Source organism: Oncorhynchus mykiss, chromosome 24 (genome assembly GCF_057628025.1).
Source record: "Oncorhynchus mykiss isolate SJ-2025 chromosome 24, ASM5762802v1, whole genome shotgun sequence".
Taxonomy (NCBI): domain Eukaryota; kingdom Metazoa; phylum Chordata; class Actinopteri; order Salmoniformes; family Salmonidae; genus Oncorhynchus; species Oncorhynchus mykiss.
Genome location: NC_143045.1, coordinates 10,870,340 through 10,888,165, shown reverse-complemented (window position 1 = coordinate 10,888,165; position 17,826 = coordinate 10,870,340). Strand labels below are relative to the sequence as shown.

The 17,826-nt window shown below is 43.2% G+C and overlaps 1 protein-coding gene across 1 annotated transcript; it reads left to right on the top strand.

Annotated features, from left to right (window-relative positions):
• Nucleotides 1-3,038: 3,038 nt before the first annotated feature.
• LOC110503704 (homeobox protein meis3-B) lies at nt 3,039-12,821 on the top strand. The gene is made up of 13 exons (XM_021582171.3): nt 3,039-3,532; nt 3,935-4,033; nt 7,583-7,722; nt 7,958-8,132; nt 8,354-8,404; nt 8,554-8,604; nt 9,119-9,268; nt 9,482-9,590; nt 9,757-9,902; nt 10,480-10,556; nt 10,857-10,915; nt 11,086-11,172; nt 11,431-12,821. The coding sequence occupies exons 2-13, from the start codon at nt 4,022-4,024 to the stop codon at nt 11,619-11,621; spliced, it is 1,248 nt and encodes a 415-aa protein (XP_021437846.3). The 5' UTR covers nt 3,039-3,532; nt 3,935-4,021; the 3' UTR covers nt 11,622-12,821.
• The last annotated feature ends 5,005 nt before the right edge of the window (nt 12,822-17,826 follow it).

Below are 17,826 nucleotides of genomic sequence, written 5' to 3'. Positions count from 1 at the left end.
GCAGTCTTGTATAACGGACCTTGTGGGGACACACAATTCAGTCCCATTCAAAATCCTATTAACCCTAAACCTAACCCTAGCTCCCCACAAGTATAGTTAAACACGCCCACCTTTTTCATTATCTCCTGTTGTTGTTTCCTGCTCAGCCACTCTCTGCTCTTTAGCCTTGGGCAATGCCTGCAGTAAGCATTGCTTTGAATCACGAGCACCTTGGCATTGACCCCCCCCCCCCCCCCCCCACACACACACACACACACACATGCACAGCAGCAGCCGCTCCAACCCTGACAGGGCCTGACAAACAACTGCAGCAGCCTTGCCATATAGGCTACTCAGAACTATTCCTTCTAGCATCCTCTCCATACACTGAAAATATTGTGTATATAGTGTGACATCCTTAGTACACCAGCATCCTTGTCAAAAGATTCTGACCTCTTGCCTGAATTGTATAAGTTGGCTGGACTTAAGCTTTGTTCACACTGCAGGCCTTGACACTCAAATCAGTTTTGTTTTTCAAATCCGTTTTGGAATACTGACTGTCCAAACAGCAAGTTACAAGTGATCAAATCGGATGTGTGTGTTCAGATAGCAGTCATTTGCTGACATGGCTACACTGGTTGTCATAGTAATGGCAGTTGTATGCGCAGTGGTGTAGGCCGATTGGTGGTGGTGCTCCTGCTTCCTATCACTCAGAAGTTATGTAGCAAGCTAAGGTGACAACAATGCCTGTCCATGGACGTTTCCCTGTTGCTTTGCATGTTCAAAATCATAGTGTAAGGACACATTTTAAAGCCTCAAAGGATAAGACGATCCAACTTTCAAAATGAGTCGTTTTTGGCTAGCCACAGCAGTCAACTAGCTAGCTAGGTAGCTGTTTAACTTTCTAGCACATGAACTCATTTGTTTGTAAACAATTAACAAGGTACCACGTGTTCTTGTCAAAACAGTCAACAGAGTAGCTAGCAAGCAACAAAATATGCAAGATAACAGTCTAAAAACCTCTTGAGGGCAAATATATCAGATTTGACTGTTCAGACACAAGTCACATGGCCAGGAATCAGATTTGTATCTGATTACAAACTACCTACAAAGGTTGTTTGTCATGTGTATTGAAATATCAGAATCCATGTGCTTTTTGGCTGTTCAGACTGCAGGAAAAATAACAGATTTCATCAGATATGCAAAAAAAATAAGATTTGAGTCACTTCAAACTGCCAGTGTGAACAAGGTTTAAGAGATGAGGGTATAAATGGGCAATCTGCAATTGGCTACATCAATTTTTGGACCTTTAAATGAATTATATATAGGCTACCATTGACTATTGAAGGCCTCGTGGCCTGAGTTCAACGGTTGCACCCCAACAGAACCCCAAATATCTGTAAACAATATAATTGTAAACAAACACTGTATCGCCTCAAAACATGGCTAAAACGATAATTTAGTTCTCATGGATGGTCAGTCCTTAGCATCCATAGCTTTATCTATGAAATTAAGAGGGGCTACATTTCTTTAGCCCCATTTCTCAGCTGTAGACCAAATCAGTGGCAGGGTGGTCGCTTTGTTGTTGTTTCAACTGCAGATTCCCTATTTAAGTCCCGAGGCTTTACCTCTAAAGTCACTGCATTGGTGTCAGAAATGGGATGACATGGACTTCATTGACGCACAAGGGTGTGCTTTCCCGAAGGATAGTGATGCATCCCTACAACACCAGCAACCTCATCAAGATGTTTGGATCTTGCACAATAATGGCTTGGATGTTGGACTGACAAAGATAAGGTCATAAAGAAAAAATAAAGAAAAAAGCCAAACATAAAACAATCAGAATAGGACTGCACCTGGATGTATCAATTAATCAGTTCATCAATTAGAAATATCCTATTAGGCGGTCTATTTTCCTGTCCGTTCACATTTTTCATTGATGCTATGGATTCGATGTTAGAGGGGTCTAAAGGCTATGATCATCGTCATAGGAATTAACCTCCCGCCGTGTTAAAAGGCCACAGGTTCGTTGATGTTACGGCGCTCAAAGGCTGCACAGCAAATCACGCCCGACGCCGCCCGCGGTGAAGACTTGCCCCGGCCCATGTGGCCGCAACCGCGCTGCCGATTGAAGTTCGGCCGCCTGTTGGTTCCTCGCCGCGTGAGAGGGGAAAGAGAACCGTTTTGAATAATTATTATGTTACTTAAGAGTAATTTACAACACAAGACGAGGTCCACGGAGCTGTGAAAGTTTTCCCTCCAGTTAGAATGCGACGAAAGGTAGCCTGTTTTTTACACATCTTCAGATCAATAAAATGGCCAGCTGTTACAAGCAAAGTGGGGACATTTGGCCAGTTTAATGGAGAATTGAATTGAATGTATTTTATTTTGGGGAACATAGATATACAACAACATGTACAATGTGGACCCAGAGGATATCACTTGAAAGTATTAATTAAAACGCTTGTTTCCAAAAGTGGTCCTCGATGGTAAAAACAATAACACATGTAACAAAGATATATTACATTAAGTCAACAAAAACAAAAAACACTACTATAGTCATTATCAGCCAATAAATGTATTGTTATAGGTCTTCCCTACTGAATTATTTATGGCCTGATTTGCCGTCCTAAAATAATGTTATCTTGCGTAAAACTATAGGATATCTTGCGTAGAACCAATGTCTGAGACATTTAATAGCCTCGTCTATAATTACTTACTGTATATGTTACCAAAATGCACTGTCGTGGGTTGTTCCAGGGTTGTTAAATTAACCTGGCTATACAGAAATGTATCTGAATCCTGAATTGTGCGGCCAATAACCAACATGTCAATAGCCTATCAGAAAGAATCATCAGCATTTTATGTGAATTTTACTTACTTTGACATGCTACTAAAAACAACAAATGCAGTCACTGAGAGTTGGGATACCCCAGATGCTTGAGGCAAGTGTTGGAAACAATATGAACATTATTTCCAATACCAATAACAGTTGTATGGTGCTCATTAATAAAGGCGCGCACTATCCTGCAGATTATGGAATATGAAGAAAAGTCTGTGTTCGACTTCACATCTTCGAGTTATCAGACATTATCTTGTCATGGCTCAGCAACTGTGAACGGGAGCGAATAAACTGTGCTAATGCATGCTACGTGAGTGTAGTGCGTGCCATTGGAATAAAACGAGGGGATCCTGCGTTTGTAATGCGCGAGTGTGTGTGAAAAGAAGGTGGGGGTGAGAGACCCCGTCGTGTTTTGACCCCCCAAACAACTCCCGACCACCATCTCTCCCCACGTAGTCTCTGCCTATCTCAATGTTTAAAGCAACATTACTCAAGTCGCTGTGACATTTTCCAGCCTGCCGCGACAGTCCATGGACAGCGAGAACGGCCAAAAAGGACGCTACTTCTCCTCGCCAAGCACCTCGCCTGCGAGCCGGACCCAAAAACATAACGTGCGGACCTACCACAACGCTCTCGAAACCGAAGCCCATGCAGGATATCTCGAGCACGGCCTGAGAGTGACTATAGCCTATACGTCAAATCTAGGTTTCGGTGGGATATTTTATGGAATCATATTTTTCTAAAATAGTGTATTGTATTTCTGTAATCTTTGATGCCTGCATGTAACAGCCTAATGGTTGATGTATTCTTATTAGTGATATATATTAAATACACATCGCTTTTATGGTCGTGGAACTCTAAGTTTGGATCATAAAGCTGCTAGCTTGCAATAAAAGTAACGATTCGATTTACTTCGGAAATATATGTAGCCTATTGTAGCCCATAGTAGCCTCGGCTATTGGTGTAGCCTAATTATGGTATACACTCTGGTTCAGCTGTTCATTTTTTCTAACCAACCCCCTTGTAAATAATGATGAGACTTAAGTGTTTGATGCTTCAACTGTTATAATTCCACCTCTATTAGTTTATTAAAGAGCGCATTCTTTTCATCAGATCATCTGGATACAGGAGGCAGAACGCCTGCGCTGGACAGCGGGTCTGGTCTCATCCTTCCCGGAGTAGGATTGGCTTCCGTGTCGCATGGATAAGAGGGTAGGATGGCTGTTTACTCTATTCTACTGCATCCTTTACACTCACTCATCATTTGTAGTATCACGGTAGTCTGTATCATTCTCTCCAGATAATAATCTTGCTAGTTTGGTTGTTATGTAGCATTTTGCCTCTATGTTCGGTCCTTACGCTTTGACGTAGCGCCCCTCGCTGCCTGTCTAGACTCTCTCCCTGTCCTCCCTCGCGTAGGCCACAGCTCCCAGCTATACTGGGCCAATGAAGGCAGCAGCAATATGTCAAGGAGTTCACATCAATGTATTAAGGAATAACCTTATTGACATAATTGTGCATGCTCTAAATATTCCTAAATAGACTGACCTGACCTAAACGATTAGGGTCGTGTTGATATAATGTCAAGTAGCCTAGTTTGAAATGTGGAAATAGCCTATACATTTCATATAGGCTACATAGTGGCCTATACATTTCATATATTATCTTGCTTATAAATTAGCTGTTAACTTTTCTTTAGCTTTCAATATAGGGTCACGTATAAGTGAACAACTGTCAGAATGATACTATTCTCATTGTTTTACAAGGGCTTTAGGACTATAAACATATAATCAAATCAAATCAAATTGTATGAGTCACATGCGCCGAATACAACAGGTACATTTCACCTTACTGTGAAATGCATACCTACGAGCCCCTAACCAACAATGCCGTTTAAAAAATACGAGTAAGAATAAGAAATAAAAGTAACAATTAAAGAGCAGCAGTAAAATAACAATAGCGAGACTATACACAGGGGGGTACCGATACAGAGTCAATGTGCGGGGCACGGGTTAGTTATTAAGGTAATATGTACATGTAGGTAGAGTTATTAAAGTGACGATGTATAGGTGATAACAACAGAGTAGCAGCGGTGTAAAAGAGGAGGGGGGCAATGCAAGTAATCTGGGTAGCATTTTGATTAGATGTTCAGGAGTCTTATGGACAATATAGCTCTTATATAGGGTGTAAAAACTATTGATAACCATAAATGTTTATCTGGGTTTCAATATGTATAGTGTAATATTTGAAATACAGTATATTTATAACTGAGACATGTGTGTTTCCTGCTGGAATGAATAGTCGATTATTGGACTAATAAAAGTGGTTGTGAAAGTGGAAAGACATGATATGTCCATATCAGCATGATGTGTAGTGAGGAGGTCGAGGAAGAAGAGAGACAGGTGAGGCAGACCAAGTCGCTAAGTGGGTCAAGTCTTTTGCTTTCGTGAGTCGGCGGCTTGCGGATCCCGTTGCTATGTGCACTGAGCTACTCTTTCCTATTCCTAAAGATAATTGCCATAGTAGGCTACTCATGACATTGTATCACACACACACTTAACACACACACACACACACACACACACACACACACACACACACACACACACACCAATAACCTGCTGAATATCTACCACATTTTAGAGTAACTTGTCAAACTCCCACGCAGTGAACTATTGGTATTTTATGTATCTCTCTTGTTGTTTAATTGAAACGGGGAAAAAAGGTAATAGGTCAGATGAAATTTAGGCTATTTGTTATCTGTGTTGTAATAACACGTTCGGCTTGCAGTTGAGTGAGGAAAGACATGTTTGATATGTCATATAGCCTGGGTGTCAACAGCTTCGGGTCGTGCAAATCAAAGTAGCATTTCAGGATAGGATTTTTCGGGTTTTCTGTAATTAGGCCTACAGATGACAATTACGCACTCGCTTTTCATTGATATTTTACATTTGATTTTCGTTATATTAGTCTAATCCTGTTAAGAATGTCGTAATTTGCGCTAATTAAAGTCAACAAAACGGGTACTTTATTTTTCAAATTCGATTACAATTCAGACATAGGCTACTTTAGTTCACTGAAACAAGGTCAAGAAAGTGTAACAGTCAATTATCCATAATTAGCCCAATTCTGGTTATATGCACCAAAGGGAAGTGAATTTGATAAAATTATATATGTTGTGCCATGTACTGTAAAATATACAGTTTTATCCCACTGTTTACAATTGGTGGCACTTGCCTGTCATTCGAGCATATTGCTATTAGGCTACCTTTAACGGAAAGAAAATAGATCCGTTTGGAAACCTGTAGAGCTTTCTGTTTTTGCATAGACTATCTACGTGTATTAGGCCTACATGTATACTAAATAGAAAACTATTGTCACAAACTCTATCATTTTTCATTGGAATAAGCGCGGTGTTGGGACAACGTAGGATACAAATGTACATTTACGTAGGCCCACCCATTGTTGCTTTTTATTTTGAACATCTTTTCTCCTTGAGAATAGTGAAACTGTTGAATGGCTTTGGAAATACAGGCTAAAGGCGAATGTTTGCAAACTTTGTTTTTGCCAACAGGCAATCTGGTGGAAAGTGATTTGTATGTATTGAATATATTGCACATTGCAAGTTCAAACAAGACTTTGAATAGTTTCTTCTATCTGATTTATTAAGTAAAACAACTGCAAGAACAATATGAAGGATGCGCCTTTAAATATGAAAGATGCGCATGCTGCTATGTATCCATCCACTGGTCTGTGGTTAATTGTTAGCATGAATATTTCTAATATATGTAATAGCCTATGTGGTAAAAAAAAAAACATGTTCAAATTAGTTGCCGAGAAAATTAAATGATATAGCTTATGCCTATATATTCGTATAGAAAAATAAGCTCTCTCTTTGAGCTATCATGATAAATACGAGGATTGCAGTTAATTATAATCGTATGAACATTGTAAGTGTTTCTCACATTTGAAGCTCAGCCTCATGCCTTTTGGGACAATTTGAAGAATTCGTCATGTTGATTTCGATGCTTTGATCGGTTGACGCACAGCGGCTACAGTCGCATTGTAATCGGAGAGCTCGTGTAAAGAAAGGCGCGGAATCTGATATTGGCGATTGCGTTAATAGCGAGTATCCATGAAATAAAAGGTGGCCAGACAAAAACCGCAGAGCAGGTGCACGCTGTGATCACGCAGCCATATGGGACTATGATTGGCCATACTTTAATCCAGGAGAAAACCACTGGCTTTTGATGACAGGAGAAAAGCCTTGGAGACTGAAGTCAGCTGCAGTTGAACACACATCAGCTCTGTGAGGTTGAGAGAGAGATATGAGACTGACAGAGTGTGTGCTAGATAGAGAGCATAGGCTCATGTTTATGTATGAATCTGTGTGTGTTTGTTTAACTCATGTCAATTGTCCCAGTGTGGATGTCGCTTTTCCCTCTGAAAAACTGCTCTGCAAGGAGCCTCTAGTCAGAAAATTAGCTACAGCTTCGAAGTGATCTGCTTCCATATTCACAGGGGGCCACATCTCCTAATTTCTCTCTCTCTCTTTCTTTCATTCTTGCTCTTACGAACGCACACACACACACACACACACACACACACACACACACACACACACACACACACACACACACACACACTCTCTCTCTCTCTCTCTCTCTCTCTCTCTCTCTTTCTCCACAACAAAGTGCAAATGATTAAAATACACCCCAACACACATGTTCAATATGTTATGTCTCTCCCTCTGTTCCTCAGTATGAAGACCTGGTGCACTACTCAGGGTCAGAGGGCATGCCCGTGGGGGGGTATGGAGAGGTCATGAGGTCACTGCACCCCCCTCACTATGGCCACACTGTCCCTGATTCCCTCAAACACCACAGGGACCAGATCTATGGGTGAGCAGAAAATAACTATTTCACTGCAGTTTGTGTTTGTTAGATTTCTTTTTCATTCTAACAGTATGCATGTATATTTACTGTCAGTGTGCTCTGTGCCTATATTCATTTGCTTCGATGTGTGTGTGTGTATTGTGTACATGCATATGTGTGAGGACAGCGAGAGAGAGAGAGAGAGTGTGTGTGTGTGTGTGTGTGTGCGCCTATGTTAACTGTGTGTGTTCTGTGTGCACAGTCATCCCCTGTTTCCATTGCTGGCCCTGGTGTTTGAGAAGTGTGAGCTGGCCACCTGTTCCCCGCGGAACATCACATCCCACTCAGTCCCTCCCCACCTCCAAGGCCTGACCAATCACAGTGATGTATGCTCCTCAGACTCCTTCAACGATGACATCGCAGCCTTCGCCAAACAGGTGAGTTACATCTCCACGAGCCAATCAGAGAACAGCTGTGTACTGTATGTGTGATGTATCATAGTGACAAGGATTCATGATTAGATTAGATTTTAGATTAGAAGTTTAATAGTCACATGTACAGGGTTGCAGGTGTAATTACAGGGTACAGGGGAAATGGTAAGCTCCGAGCTCCAACCATTATCCAAATGAATGTGGACGCTGTTCCTTGTGTGTTTCAGATTCGCTCAGAGAAGCCCATTTTTTCTACAAATCCTGAACTGGACAACCTGGTATGAAATGAAATGCACATGTGTATACTTTAATAAATGCTTATTGCGTACATGTAGCGACACACAGTAACTTCGAAATCGATTAAGAATAACTCAATACACATGTTTTTCAGTCATAGTAACAGCTACCAATCTGTTCTTCTCCTCAGATGATCCAGGCCATCCAGGTCCTACGTTTCCACCTGTTGGAGCTGGAAAAGGTGTGCTTCTTCAATCATCTAAAATATATTCTCTCTCTCTCTCTCTCTCTCTCTCTCTCTCTCTCTCTCTCTCTCTCTCTCTCTCTCTCTCCCTCTCTCTCTGTCTCTCTGTCTCTCTCTCTGTCTCGCTCTCTCTCTCGCGCTCGTTCTCTCTCTCTCTCTCTCTCTCTGTCTCTCTCTCGTTCTCTCTCTCTCTCTCTGTCTCTCTCTCTCTCTCTCTCTCTCTCTCTCTCTTTTTCTCTCTCTGTCTCTCTCTCTCTGTCTCTCTCTCTCTCTCTGTCTCTCTCTCGCTCTTGCTCTCGCTCTCGCTCTCGTTCTCTCTCTCTCTGTCTCTCTCTCTCTGTCTCTCTCTCTCTGTCTCGCTCTCTCTCCTCTTACCCTTTAATATTCAGACTAGTGACTGCTGACTGCAGGCAAACCAGGTATGATCAGCCATCACACACCTAAACCACACAGTACTATACTATTTCCTGACACCACCTGTTCTCCCTCTTCCTCGTCTTCTATACTCCAGGTTCATGACCTGTGTGATAACTTCTGCAATCGCTACATCACCTGCCTGAAGGGCAAGATGCCCACAGACCTCATTCTGGATGACAAGGAGGGCGGGCCCAAGTCCGACGTGGAGGATTTCACTGGCTCCTGCACTAGTCTGTCAGAACAGGTAGGTGACGATTGGCTAGCAGATTTCACACTATATCTCTCTCACAATATGTTTCTGAAAAGACACTGATGAAGCCCTGTCGGGCAAAACACTTGTCCCTAAAGAGGGAATAAATGTTGCTTTATTTGACTACAAGTACTGAGTGCGGACCGTCTTTATTCTCCTGTTCATCTCAATATGTTTCTCTCTCTTTCCTTCCTGCGCTCTCTGTAGAATCAGTCGTGGTTGCGGGATCCAGATGACTGTGCATCCACTCCGCTAGGGACCCCTGGCATGTCGTGTGGCCTGCCTTCACACAGCACAGACAACTGCAGCGATACGGGTACCTCTAACACACTAACTCATACACACGCCTGCATAAACACACACTTGTCTTTTCAAACACTCATGCTAACAACATGATCGACATACGCAAATAAACCTGACATCAGTTGGACATGTTAACGCACGCACGCACGTAATGCCATATCTATATTGTCCTCTGGCAGGGGATGGTTTGGATGGGGGCGTGGCCTCCCCCAGTACGGGAGAGGAGGACGATACGGACCGAGACAGAAGGAACAACAAGAAGAGGGGCATTTTTCCCAAACTGGCAACCAACATCATGAGGGCATGGCTCTTCCAGCATTTATCGGTGAGAAAAGAGAGACAGTAGAAAGAATAGTGAGAGAAGAATGACAGATAGAAGCAGAGAAAAGCAGAGGGGAGCCGAGAGGAGAGGAACGAGGGAGAGGAGGAAGGGGATATCGTTCACATAATGCAAATAAATTAGTGGAAAATGGAATGAAATGACAGAGATAATGTGTGAATAAGAGGTTCAATATTGAATAGTTCTGAACAGAGAGAGAACAATTTATGGTGAATTGAAGTCATTCTGATAATTAGCAGTTATATTGGAAAAACTCTGAAATCATTCTCATTAATTATGACTGTGTGTGTGAGAGAGAGAGAGATTAATTCAGATGTAATGTCAGTCATTAGTATTCATCTAACGGTTGTAGAACTCCCTTATTTACATGCTTTGGGTTTTTAATTCTACATGGATACTTGTGGAGCCATTTGTGTGTGGTGTATGTGTGAGCCAAAATGATACATTTGATGATTTTATGCAGTAATAATCTATGCCAAAAGCAAAGGCTAGACATGCTCTTGCTGAATCTCAACCAGTTTGGCAAATACATAATGCCCTTGTTCTGAATGTCCCTTCCCAGCACCCATACCCCTCAGAGGAGCAGAAGAAGCAGCTGGCACAGGACACAGGCCTGACCATCCTGCAGGTCAACAACTGGTCAGTACCCCCCTGATCAATAACCAATGATCAGCTGTGTTTTACTACTGTACTGTGTCCCTCGTCGACCTGGACCTTAGCATGACCTCCTCTGACCCCATCAATACTGATCAATCCATTATCACCCAGAGATCCATACTCTCTCTGTCCTAATGTGGATTGACTGTGAACCATGAAGGGGTTAAGTGGTTGTAAAAGTGAAAGGTTAATATTCTGACTCTGCTTCCATTCAATTCTCCTCCTCTTTGTGTTCTCCGCTCCTATTCTCCCTCTTTTTCATATCCCCTCCTTCCTCTCCAGGTTTATCAATGCAAGACGGAGAATAGTACAGCCCATGATTGACCAGTCAAATCGCTCAGGTAATAATTACCACTGTATTCCCTCCTCTAATGTATTGTTACTGATGTATCTATACATTCTTAGGTTGTATTGATGCTATAGGTGTGTATTTTGAATGCATATGTGTGTAGCTGATCGATATGCACAGTCAGGTTAGGTGAATGATGTGCGTGTGTGTTTGGTTGACCAGGTCAAGGTGGTCCTTACAGCCCAGAGGGAGCAGCACTGGGGGGCTACGGACTGGACGGCCAAGCCCACCTGGGTCTCAGGGCAGCAGGTAAGAGACGGAGATAAGGACGACTGGGTCATGTTCATTAGGCAACTAAGAGAAGAAAACGGACTGAAGCAGGGAGGCAGTACCAGAACTCCAATAAGAAATGCTCTTTTCCATTGTCCCATTTGAAAAGGTTTTGCTATGGTGTGCCAGACTGAACGTGACCCTAGTGCATGTGGTATGTTGTTGTACAGTACCTCCTAATATAAATTCCTCTCTCTCGCGCTCTGTCTCGATCTCTCACTCTCTCCCTCTCCACAGGTCTTCAGGGGATGCCGTCTCTTCCCGGAGAGTACCCCGGGGCCCTGCTGTCCCAGTCTGGCTACCCCCACGCCGGCCCGTCCCTGCACTCCTACCCCGGCCCCCACCCCGCCATGCTGCTGCACCCGCCGCCCCACCCCCACCCCGCCGATCCCCTCATAGGCCAGGGCCTGGACATACACGCCCACTAACTGAGAAGGAAGGGTGTGAAGGAGAGGGGAGAGAGGGGCCATCCTGGGGGAGATGGGGGCTCACACACACGCCACACGCTAACTACGACAGCATGGCGCAAGTCCAAATGTTTACATTCCCGCCGTAAGACACTGACTTCCACAGTCACTCAACCCACTCAACCCACTGTCTGCAACATGCATACACTTCCCTTAACATACCACCGCTGGCCCCTCTTATACCATCAATAACATACTTACATTCCCTCTCAGACGTAGACAAAGACACACACCACACTGAGCCCCTGAGTGTGAGCCAAACCCACTTCAGGGTGGAAGAGGCGAGCGTCCTCAGCCCCTCTACATACTCTATGGTGACAGTGAGCTGTCTGACTCCCAGGATAGCGCCCCCTCTAGGAGCATAGAGGAACACCCCGCACGGACCACTGACCAGCCAACTTGCCTCTCTCTCCCACCTGGTCTACTGGCCAACCAAACGGAAAGACGGAAGGACACAGGTCAGACACACAGCTCCCGATCTGCCTGGGTCACCTTAACCTCCATAACTCTTATGACCTCACACAGCCCAGGCTTGAAGCGTTGTGATTGGACAGAACGCCAGTGATACACTCTAACCTCTCTCCTCCACGCCCCAGGCCACACCCAGTCTTCCCACACCGACAACTGTCACACACACACACCGTATTTCATTTGACTTTTTTTTTTAGATCTATTTTTGTATTTATATGTGTCAGAGAGGTGGGACCTGACAAAAGTCCCGTGAACAGTGATCTTCCAGGGCATCACTCTGCATGACTCTTGTACACTATGAATGAGCTCAATTTGTCTCTCTCAATTTGTTCAAGGACGTACCTTGGTTTGTTTAAATACATTGGAATGAGTTGATCACTTACCTCCTTAAGATCCTGTCAGACGTGAATAGTAGGGTTTACTGTGGGATCCACATCATAAGCCAAACAGTGAACACACACGCACACGCGCGCACACACACGCACACACGATCCTGTCATACCATTTCATGGTCCATGTTGTCTGCCGTTGTGTTTGAGGAGGACAGCCAAGGACACGCTGCATCTTCCTCAGTCCCTTATGGGTCTCTGATAAAATAATTTATTTCCAAATGTTGGTGACAATAATTGATGATAACGATGTTACAGTTATGATTTTTGCTTATAGTATTAAAACCTTTCTTTTGTAAAAGTGTGTGAATGACTTTTTCTTTGAGTTTGCCCTCCAATTATGTGCTGTCAGGTGTGAAAAGTCAACACGGTAATGAAATACACAAATCAGTATTAGGTCATCTTGAAAACGTTCATATTTTCTTCCTGGTACAATCACATGTCGTTACTGTATGCTAATTATCTCATTTTCAATTGATGTATGCTGCAGTTTTGTACCCCCTTCTTTTCTTATTTTTCTCTACTAGCCTAGCATCTTCCCTGACCTCTCTCCCTTAGTTTAGCTCTTTGTTAATGTTTTACTCCTCATTTTCACTCTGTCTTTCCACATTCCTTCCTCATTCACTTTATACCTCCTCCCATCTGCAGGGCCATGTGCAACAAGGTTCAAATCCAAGCCAAAGTGATTACTCATTAAATGTCAAACACAATTCAAACGCATTTGGCCTGGCCTAAACCCTCCTCCTCCACCCGGCCATCCATTCAATCCCCACCTCACCCCTGTCCTGTGATAGATGCAGCCTGCAGCAGGGGTCAGAGTTCATACAAGGGTCAACAGGAAATGGCCTGGCTTTATGACCCTCGGGGCTGACTCCAAGTCCCACCACATATTTTCCTGTCCACACACTCATTCGCCTTGTCCATCTTGTCACTCTCTCTTTTTTTGTGTGTAACCCATGCCATGCTAGTCGTGTCCCAGCTATAAATTTAGTCTTCAATCCGTGGACACACACAGTTGGTTCATAATTTGTTGCACTGCAGGTCCATTGTTTACACCCAGCTTCCTGAACATGTGTATGAGTTCATTTATGAACGTGTTCCTCTTGCTTATTATCTTGACTATGTAAAGTGACTTTGGAGCTGGAAAATCACTTACAATTATTATTTAAACACCATAGTCCCATAGAGAACATAAGTGACTGTATGATCGTCTGAAGGAGATCTCAGAGCCAACAGCAAACATACAGACAGCAGGAGTGAGATGCTATTCATACTGTTATCACTTTATGATTGCTTTTGATAGCTAGAGTCCGTAGCCTCACACAAACACAAAATCCATTAGCTAGTGGAAATTGCATTGCATAAATGTGCCAATACTGGGAAAGGCAAGGGAGAGAGCATAGTGTGCACAGCCACAGAGCTCAGTGAGGGAAACGTATAGCGTGAAGTCATTATGGCAACTAAGTCTATCTTAACAATGAAATAACCCAAAACTGGAGGAACTGGAAGGCTAGAGCAGGAGAAAATATTATAAACACACATTTTTGGGGAAATACAGATTTAAAAAATATATTTATATTGTAAATATAACAGTAACCTAACCTTAATGTAAACCAGATGTATTCAATATTTGTGAGAACATTGTACTTGTATAATGAATCCCAGCAGGATTTTGGCAGACATGTGTTGCAGATTATTTGAGTTACAGAAATACAATGGCTAAACAATATTGCTTCCTATTTTTTAAGTCTTCATATGAGCAACTCTGTTTGAGGATTGTGTTTTGAGAATAAAAATATGCATACTGTATGTGCATCAATGCTATAGCTAATAGGTCTGAATGAACGAAAAGAGGAAAAATCTCCATTTTGTTTAGATGTCTGTGTGTGTGGTTTGTTTTTAAGCGGAATGCGGAATGCTGAATGTGTGTGCGCGCGCAAGTGTGTTTGTGTGTGTGTGTGTGTGTGTGTGTGCGGAGGAGGGCCTCTGGTGGTCATTAATCATTCAATTACACACCTGTCAGAGTTCAGACAAGGGGGAGAGAGCTGCACACGGGGGGGGAAGAAAGAGGGAGAGAAAGCGAGAGGAAAAGTGTCCGAAGACAAAGCCTCAACAGGGGGAAGCGGTTTGTGACAACGAGTGAAAGAGCAGAATGGGACAAAAGGGACAAACAAAATAAGAGTGGAGGCCAGAGAGACAGTGACAGACAGATGAGCTCAGTGACGTGCTGTCCCATATGGAACGACCATCGTCAGAGCAGACAGGTCAGGATCCAACGACGACGCCCCGCTCGCTTTCACAAGCCTTCATTAAAAATCGCGCAGGACGATGTAGAATGGAACCATTTTATCTGTCAGCCAGAGAGGGGAAAACAAGAGTTGGTAGCTCCGACTGTCGTTTACCACCGAGTTCAAATACTGTTTCCAGCCTGGGAACAGCCCGGATGTGTAGCAGCCTGATGATGCATAAACTGGAGTAATGTCGTGAATAATTGATTGAGAAGTGTTTGGTCCTGATTCACAAATGTCTCTCATCTATTTATCACTATTAGGAGAGGCTGCCAGGCCCATTAGAACAGCTGCTCGTTAGATGTCTGTCAATCAAGGGGGAGGGGAGACACACCAGGCACACTGATACTGGTATACATTTAGTGTGAGGAACAAGTGTTTGTGATATACTGTTTAGTGTGAATATTCATGTTTTTCCAGAATGTGTGTGTGACTGTCTATTGTTCTGGTGTTGCCTTGTGCTTGGATGTGCATGTACTTTGTGTGTGTGAGTATGTGTGCGTGTGCCAGTGGGTATCTTTGTGTGACCATCTTTTTTATTTCTCTCTCTTCTCTCTTCTCTCTCTTTCACTCTCTCTCTCTCTTCCTTCCTCTCTCTCTCACTCTGCATCAGGACGGCTATGTTTAGCTGCAGCTAGCTAGCGAAGTCCTAATTTTAAAAGCCTCAGGCGTCTGCCATCTGTGTGCTCGTCACCGCCATATATCAAATGCACGGCTGGACTGAATGTGTAATATGGTCCCATGTATGCATAATATATCACGTGATCATGTAGGTAGGTGTGTGTAGTAGGTAAAGTCTCAGCCAATGTTCCTCCATCAGTCTCTCTTTCATCAGGTTTGACTGGGCTGATGAAGGGCCCAGATGTTTCTTAGACCTGGGTGAAAGACTGAAAAGCAGGCAGAATGCCAGATGTCTCATTAGGCAAATTTGATTAGGTTTCTCATTTAAAATTCTGAATGAGGCAGTTCCATATGTATGAATGTATGGGAGGGCACGTGTGTGTGTGTGCATTCATTTGCATACAAGGCATTCTGTATAAGTAATTGCATGTGCATGTATATATTACAGTATGCCCGTGTGTGTGTGTGCGTGCGCGTGTGTGTGTGTGTGTGCATTCATTTGCATACGAGGCATTCTGTATAAGTAATTGCATGTGCATGTATATATTACAGTATGTGTGTGTGTGTGTGCGTGTGTGCGTGTGTGTGTGTTATCTGTGTCTATGTGGTAGAGGTACCATGTGTCTGTGTATGGTAATACATGGGCTTGTATAAGGACCTGTCTGCTCCACTGTTCACTCTTTAGCATCAAAGTATTCTAATGTGCAGATGTCTAGAAGGCTGTTTTTACTGTATGCAAACATCATTTCACATTCCACCATCCTAACGCATGACAAATAATGTTGATTAAAATAATGACAGAATGAAGTTAAAAACAGAGTACATATTACACACAACATAATACAATCGGATCAACAGTTATTTCTTGATAGCTGTTAATTCCGGCATCCCAACACATTTCTCTCCCTTTCTCAAACTCCTTACGCACTAACGAGCTCCACTGTTATGCTTGACTATTGCAACCCAGAGGAAACAGACAAAAGTGGTGTGGTACTGCAACCTAGTGGTCAGCATGGAAAACACATCAACAGTGTTCTAACCATGGAGCCAGCCTGCTGAAAACCTCCATGCCTTGCCCCAATTTTACATTTTAATTTTAATTGAACCTTTATTTAAATAGGCAAGTCAGTTAAGAACAAATTCTTATTTACAATGACGGCCTATCAAAAGGCCTCCTGTGGGGACGGGTGCCTGGGATTAAAAATAATACAAATAAATACAATATAAATATTGGACAAAATACACATAACAAGTGAGACAACACAACACTACATAAAGAGAGACCTAAGACAACATAGCATGGCAGCAACACATGACAACACAACATGGAAGCAACACAACATGGTAGCAACACAACATGGTAGCAACACAACATGACAGCAGCACAACATAGTAGCAGCACAAAACATGGTACAAACATTATTGGGCACAGAAAACAGCACAAAGGGCAAGAAGGTAGAGACAACAATACATCACGCAAAGCAGCCACAACTGTCAGTAAGCGTGTCCATGATGGAGTCTTTGAATGACGAGATTGACATAAAACTGTCCAGTTTGAGTGTTTGTTGCAGCTCGTGCCAGTCGCTAGCTGCAGCGAACTGAAAAGACGAGCGACCCAGGGATGTGTGTGCTTTGGGGACCTTTAACAGAATGTGACTGGCAGAACAGGTGTTGTATGTGGAGGATGAGGGCTGCAGTAGATATCTCAGATAGGGGGGAGTTAGGCCTAAGAGGGTTTTATAAATAAGCATCAACCAGTGGGTCTTGCGAAGGGCATACAGAGATGACCAGTTTACAGAGGATTATAGAGTGCAGTGATGATATAAGGAGCATTGGTGGCAAATCTGATGGCCGAATGGTAAAGAACATCTAGCTGCTCGAGAGCACCCTCACCTGCCTATCTATAAATTACATCTCCGTAATCTAGCATGGGTAGGATGGTCATCTGAATCAGGGTTAATTTGGCAGCTGGGGTGAAAGAGGACCGATTACGATAGAGGAAACCAAGTCTAGATTTAACTTTAGCCTGCAGCTTTGATATGTGCTGAGAGAAGGACAGTGTACCATCTAGCCATACTCCCAAGTACTTGTATGAGGTGACTACCTCAAGCTCTAAACCCTCAGAGGTAGTAAGTACACCGTTGGGGAGAGGGGCATTCTTCTTACCAAACCACATGACCTTTGTTTTGGAGGTGTTCAGAACAAGGTTAAGGGTAGAGAAAGCTTGTTGGACACTAAGAAAGCTTTGTTGTAGAGCATTTAACACAAAATCCGGGGAAGGGCCAGCTGAGTATAAGACTGTATCATCTGCATATAAATGGATGAGAGAGCTTCCTACTGCCTGAGCAATGTTATTGATGTAAATTGATAAGAGTGTGTGACCTAGGATAGAGACTT

What these genes read in the sequence shown, in the direction of transcription:
- LOC110503704 (XM_021582171.3), top strand. An exon ending in TCGCAGCCTTCGCCAAACAG is followed by an intron (nt 8,133 to 8,353) that starts GTGAGTTACATC and finishes TGTGTGTTTCAG; the next exon opens with ATTCGCTCAGAGAAGCCCAT. An exon ending in GCACTAGTCTGTCAGAACAG is followed by an intron (nt 9,269 to 9,481) that starts GTAGGTGACGAT and finishes CGCTCTCTGTAG; the next exon opens with AATCAGTCGTGGTTGCGGGA.